Source organism: Schistocerca serialis, chromosome 8 (genome assembly GCF_023864345.2).
Source record: "Schistocerca serialis cubense isolate TAMUIC-IGC-003099 chromosome 8, iqSchSeri2.2, whole genome shotgun sequence".
Classification (NCBI taxonomy): Eukaryota; Metazoa; Arthropoda; class Insecta; order Orthoptera; family Acrididae; genus Schistocerca; species Schistocerca serialis.
Window position 1 is genome coordinate 619,375,490 of NC_064645.1, and position 6,000 is coordinate 619,381,489.

General features: G+C 44.7%; 1 protein-coding gene across 1 annotated transcript in view; it reads right to left on the reverse strand.

The window, feature by feature from the left end:
• Positions 1-5,232, reverse strand: part of LOC126417164 (nuclear receptor subfamily 2 group E member 1-like) — a 212,903-nt gene extending 207,671 nt beyond the window's left edge. The window contains exon 1 of the mRNA XM_050085062.1: positions 5,048-5,232. Within this exon, the coding sequence (XP_049941019.1) occupies positions 5,048-5,232 (185 nt within the window). The remainder of the gene's footprint in view (positions 1-5,047) is intronic.
• Between the last annotated feature and the right edge of the window lie 768 nt (positions 5,233-6,000).

Genomic DNA, 6,000 nt, shown 5'->3' on the forward strand with positions numbered 1-6,000 from the left:
GAGCACTATGGGACTTAACATCTGTGGTCATCAGTCCCCTAGAACTTAGAACTACTTAAACCTAACTAACCTAAGGACACCACATTGTCTATGCCTGAGGCAGGATTCGAACCTGCGACTGTAGCGGTCGCGCCGTTCCAGACTGAAGCGCCTAGAGCCGCTCGGCCACACCGGCCGGCCGACTATGTTCCACTGAAACTGTTCCAGGAGAGCAACGGTTTGCCGAGAGATGTGTGCGCGAACGTTGTCATGGAGAATGTGTGCGCCCTTGATCAACATTCCTCTTCTCCTGATCTGAATTGCCCGTTTGAGTTTTTTCAGAGTCTCACAGTACCTGTCAGCGTTAATTGTGGTCCCAAGGGGCATAAAGTCGACCAACAATACCCCTTTCCGATCCCAAAAAACGATGGCATGACTTTATCGACAGGCTGTGTTTATTTGAATTTCCGCGGCTCTGGCGGAAGGATGCCGCCATTGGCGTGATTGTTGCTCGGTCTCAGTTGTAAAGTGGTATGCCCAGGTTTCGTCACCCGTGACAACTGAGTCCAGAAAGTTGTCCTGTTCGGCTGCAAGGCGGTGAAGAAACGCGCGGGAAGCATCAACTCGTTGCCGCATGTGGTCCTCAGTCAGCATGTGTGGCACCCATCCTGCGCACACCTTCCGGTAGTTCAATGTTTCCGTTAAAATTCTATGAGCGGTGCTTCGGGAACCTCAGGAACCAACGAGCAGATATCATCCAGGGTGACCGGCCGATCTTCACGCATGCTTTGCTCAACCTTCAACACTGTCTCCTCAGAAATTGACGGTATCGTTCGTCGTGAATTTCGGTCCGACCAGCTGCAAACTCTCTACACCACTTACGAACATTTTTGACATCCATGCACGACTCACTATACACTTCCGTCAATTGGCGATGGATTTCAATCGGCGCAGTGCCCTTTGCATTCATAAACCGAATAACTGCGCGAAATTTGTACTTGGCGGTAACATCCACCGTGAGCTGCATTCTCAACGGTTGCCATGCCAAGACTGAGCGCCTCATCGCGGCGTGCGCATGTTTACACACAGCGCGTGGAGCACTCTTCATAACAGTGTGACCAACTGCCACACAAACAGACTTCTGTACTTATAAAAAAATAGGAGACCTTACTTTTGGGATTACCCTCGTAATACGAAGATTGCTTGCACTATTGTACCTTCTACAACAATCAAAGATGTTTCCAACCTCTCAGCAAATTTGCACAACTGATAGTAAAAACTAAGCTCACTCTCTTTAATATTTGTCGATGGATTTGAATCTTCTTTAGTTATATGATTTAACCAACGAACTCTATTTTTAATGTTCTGCAAATCAAATCCACAAGTATTCTGATAAGTTCTAATGAACTTTGCACGAATATAATCTAAGTACACGTCTTCCTTAAGTGTGAAGTAGGTAGATAGGCAACCAGCTACAACACTTTCGAGACGAGATTTTCGCCCATATGAACAAATATTAATGAGCATTTAGCAACACAGGGTGCCACAGAGAGCATCCCAGGGCGCCCCACAGAGCAACAACACCAAGAAGAATAGCTTCTCGGCTTTTGGCAAGATCAATGTGTAGTTTTTTTTTAATAGATAAGGATCAAGGATAAGGAAGGGAACTTTATTTAATTTCTATAGTAATGAGTCAGATCACCAACGAGTGTGATCTTTTTATAGTTGTCAATACCTTTCACCCACACTGAGACACAGTCCGATTCATTTATTTTACGACGATTCCTGGTCTTGACAACCAAAGGCATAGTCAACATGTAATACGATGAACCCTTATGTGTTGTAAACTTCACAAATCTGAAATGTCCGATAAGCGATGACATCACGTGAATTGAAGTTATCTAGTCCTTTATATTTATCACCTCTGTGATACTAAATCTATTTCCAATAGATTTCGCAGCCAGTATCGACGAATACTGCTAATTGCACCTACAAAATTGAATCAGTGTACACTACACTGTTCATGAGATATGTCATAAACACTGAGATGCGTGAAAAGTTGCCACTTTACATTAAAATTTATTACTCTTTGCAACCAACTCGATTGACAACATTTCACAGACAGTATCTACATATGCCGCTGAATATACCTACACAAGTATATCACATCCGACACATAATTCAAGAGATATGACGCCATAAACAGTGATATATGTGAAAAAATTCCACATCGTGCATGAAGTTTTAATACGTTTAATCTTTACTGCTAAGACACTCCCCTACAGTCGAATCATCTTAAGGAAACCCACGACGCCTGGCAGCGGTTTCGACAGCTTTCAGCTGCGAAACGCGAGCGGCTGTTGGCGGAAACAATAGCCGTCCATAGAGCTACGAAGAGGCGTTGCGTAGAGACGTTTACAGAATCGCATTGCAGACAGCGAACAGCTGTGCCCAGCGTACAGGAACTCTACTTGTACATTTGTTCAGTATGTATATTTCTTCGTATGACTGCTTCATAATTTCAAAGGTGTTTTCACGAATACATGAAAATGAAATTTTTTCGATATTACACTCAAAAGAGACCTCATTTTTTGTTTTCGTTTGTAACAGAAAATTTTCAAAATGAATAACCATATAGTGCTGGGATTGTTAGGTAGTGCTAACACAGAAGGTGAGTAGAAGCTTTACATGTTTCTAATTCAACAACACCTTTGTTCATATTGGAAACACTGAACTATTTTTCATCCCGTTTATACAGAATGAAATTTAATAAAACAAACCGCACGGACGGATTCCTAACTGGAAATGGAGGAGAAAAGGTCCGATGAATATATGTCCGGAAATGTATCGTTGCCACGACACATGTCGCTCACGGATGAAAGTTCCTCTGACCACGTATCGTGTTTTCCTTGTGTGTTGCAGGCTGTGTGACTGACGCAGCGTACCGTAAGTAGCAGAATGGTCCGGTGTTCATTGTGGAAACAAGCTGAGATGGTGTTTGTGTACGGTCAGGCAGATGGAAACGGTCGAGAGGCAGCACAGCTATACCAAAACAGGTTCCCTCACAGGCACCAATCAAATCACACAACATTTCAAGCCCTTTTTGGATGTTTGTGTCATTATCGTTCCTTTCAGACAGACGTAAGTGCAGGCAGGCGACGGACTGTGCATACACCAGATTCGGAGGTCCAGGTTCTACAACATATTGAGACGAACCCTAGTACAAGCTCAAGGCAAGTGGCCCGTCAACACGGTGTCAGCCTAGGTACAAATACGTATGCTCGTGTACTGCATGACAGCAGCTACTATTCCTATCACCTACAACGATTACAAGGATTGTCAGCAGCGGATTTCCCTCTACGGGGTCATCAGTTCTCTTTACCGACGATGCAACCTTTACCAGAACTTACACCATCTATCTCCAGAATCGTCTTCTGCGGGCTACAGACAATTCCGGGGGAATGGTTGAGGTATATCATCAGCCTCGAGTCGGCATCGATGCATGAGCAGGTGTTCTTGGCGACCACATACTTGGACCGGTTATTATTCCACGACGACTGCAAGGAGGAATGTACTTGGACTTCCTGCGGAATTCTCTGCCTGTGCTGCTTGAGAATGTTCCTTTGGCGACACGACAGATTATGTGGTTTCTACATGACTTAGCACCACCCCCTTCCGCGTTACAGTTCGCTAACAGCTCAACAATATCGTCTCCGGATGTTCGATAGGACGCAAAGCCCCTGCAGTATGGCCTGCTAGATCACCGGACTTAAACCCCCTGTATTTTACCTCTGGGGCATCTGAAAAGCTTTGTGTGTGCTGAACCAGTTCCTGATGTGCAGACCCTTCAACAGCACAATAACGGCGCCTGTGACGCTATTTGGAGAGCGGCCAGAACGTTCAAAATATGTCGGCAATCTATGATGCGACTTGTGAAAGCGTGCATTGCATTCCTTGCAGCCCACTTTGTAAGGTGTATGCTTCGCCGGCGATGGGCGAGGCATGACAGAATCTCTGACCAGAGAGTAGTTTATTGTTAGTTGTTGCTTGTCGCGTGTCTGGGCTAGTCTGCGCGAGTCGACAGTAGTAGTCAGTCGGATACGGTAGTAGGGAGTCGGCATGCGTCGGCTGTGTGCTCTGGTCGCGACTCTGGTCAGGACTCTGGAGGATGAGTATTGTTGTAGAAGGTAAAGAAGCAGCCTTGCGCATATTTAATAATGTATGTTAATTGTAATTTAATTTGTTCAGAAAAAAAGCCCAAATAATAATTTTTTTTATAAAGTAACTCTTTTAAAGAAAAGCATTCATTTCAATTTAAAGAATTTTTCCACTCTTTTGAAGAAAAAGCATTCATTTCAATTTAAAGAATATTTCCTATGCATTCCTTCCAAGAATCAAATATATATATATATATATATATATATATATATATATATATATATATACGCCAGCATTGCACGAAGCTGTGTCGATAAATAAGAGCAGATATATAATTGCAGTTTTACTGAGGTAAGAATTTTTGCTTGTGTTATTCAGAATACAGGGCCGAAGGTCAGCGCTGCTATCCTTATAAAATTTACCAGATATTATTATTTCTGTTAGGAGGTTACATTTCGTTCATGGTTCATTATTTAATTAATATTATTGTGTGGTTCATGGACAATTTTCATTCATTAATTTTTTTGTGTGGGGAGTTTACGCTTGGCTCCATTTTCAATTATCATTTATCAAATTTTTGCGGGGAGGTTACAACTTTGAACATCTGTTGTGACTTGGATGCGATGCAGCTTTGTATTGGGTTCCGGGACGATTTGTTGTCGTTGGACGCACTCCGTCTAATGACAGACACATGTTCCTAGGAACTTTTTTCCTCCATTTCGAGCCAGAAATCCTTGCAGTTTGTCGGTTAACCCTGTAAGTGGTATGTGATATAGAGTCTAAGCACCATAAGGATGCAGTGCCCAACATAATCTAATTAAGTTATTAGGCAACAAAGAGTAATAAGTACTTCTTCGTTGGCCTGTGAGTCCTTCAGAGAGACTGCGGGCGTCTGGATACGGAGCGTTACCTGCGGATGCTCCTCTTGAAGAACCCGCGGCAGCCGTCGCAGCTGGGGACGCCGTAGTGCTTCCCCGACGCCTTGTCGCCGCACACGCGGCACAGCGCCTCCCCCGGCCGCCCGGACGGCGAAGGCGACGCTGAAGACGGCGACGTCGACGCGCCCCCGCCGCCCCCCGCGGCGCGCAGCTCCATCGCCTCCAGACGCCGGCCTCACGTCCACTCCTCGCAGTCCGCTCGCCCGCTCCCAACAGCCGACGTTCCTTTGTTCCTGTTACGAAGGCCACATCTAATTTCTTACTGCTCAAAGGAAACAAACTGGCGACCGCAGCGCATAGAACTACCCACATCATGCTTAAAACTACTGTACAAATCCAACATTTAAATCAAGGGACACCGCTATATCTACAGGGTGGGCGAAGTAAACGTCTGCTTTGAATTTTGGATATCTATTCATGGCAGGTGCAGATAACATTGACTGTATGTCATTTTTTTCACTTTCTTTCCAGAACCTGTGAATCCACAGAGATGCCAGAACAATTAAACACTGAGGAGAGAACCAAAATTGCAGCAAGATTTGAGGTACGACAATCTGTAATTCTACATCTACATCCATACTCTGCAAGCCACCTGACGGTGTGTGGCGGAGGGTACTTTGAGTACCTCTATCGGTTCTCCCTTCTATTCCAGTCTCGTATTGTACGTGGAAAGAAAGATTGTCGGTAATGCCTCTGTGTGGACTCTAATCTCTCTGATTTTATCCTCATGCTATCTTCGCGAGATATACGTAGGAGGGAGCAATGTACTGCTTGACTCCTCGGTGAAGGTATGTTCTCGAAACTTCAACAAAAGCCCGTACCGAGCTACTGAGCGTCTCTTTTGCAGTCTTCCACTGGAGTTTATAATCTCCGTAACGCTTTCGCGATTAATAAATGATCCTGTAACGAAGCGCGCTGCTCTCCG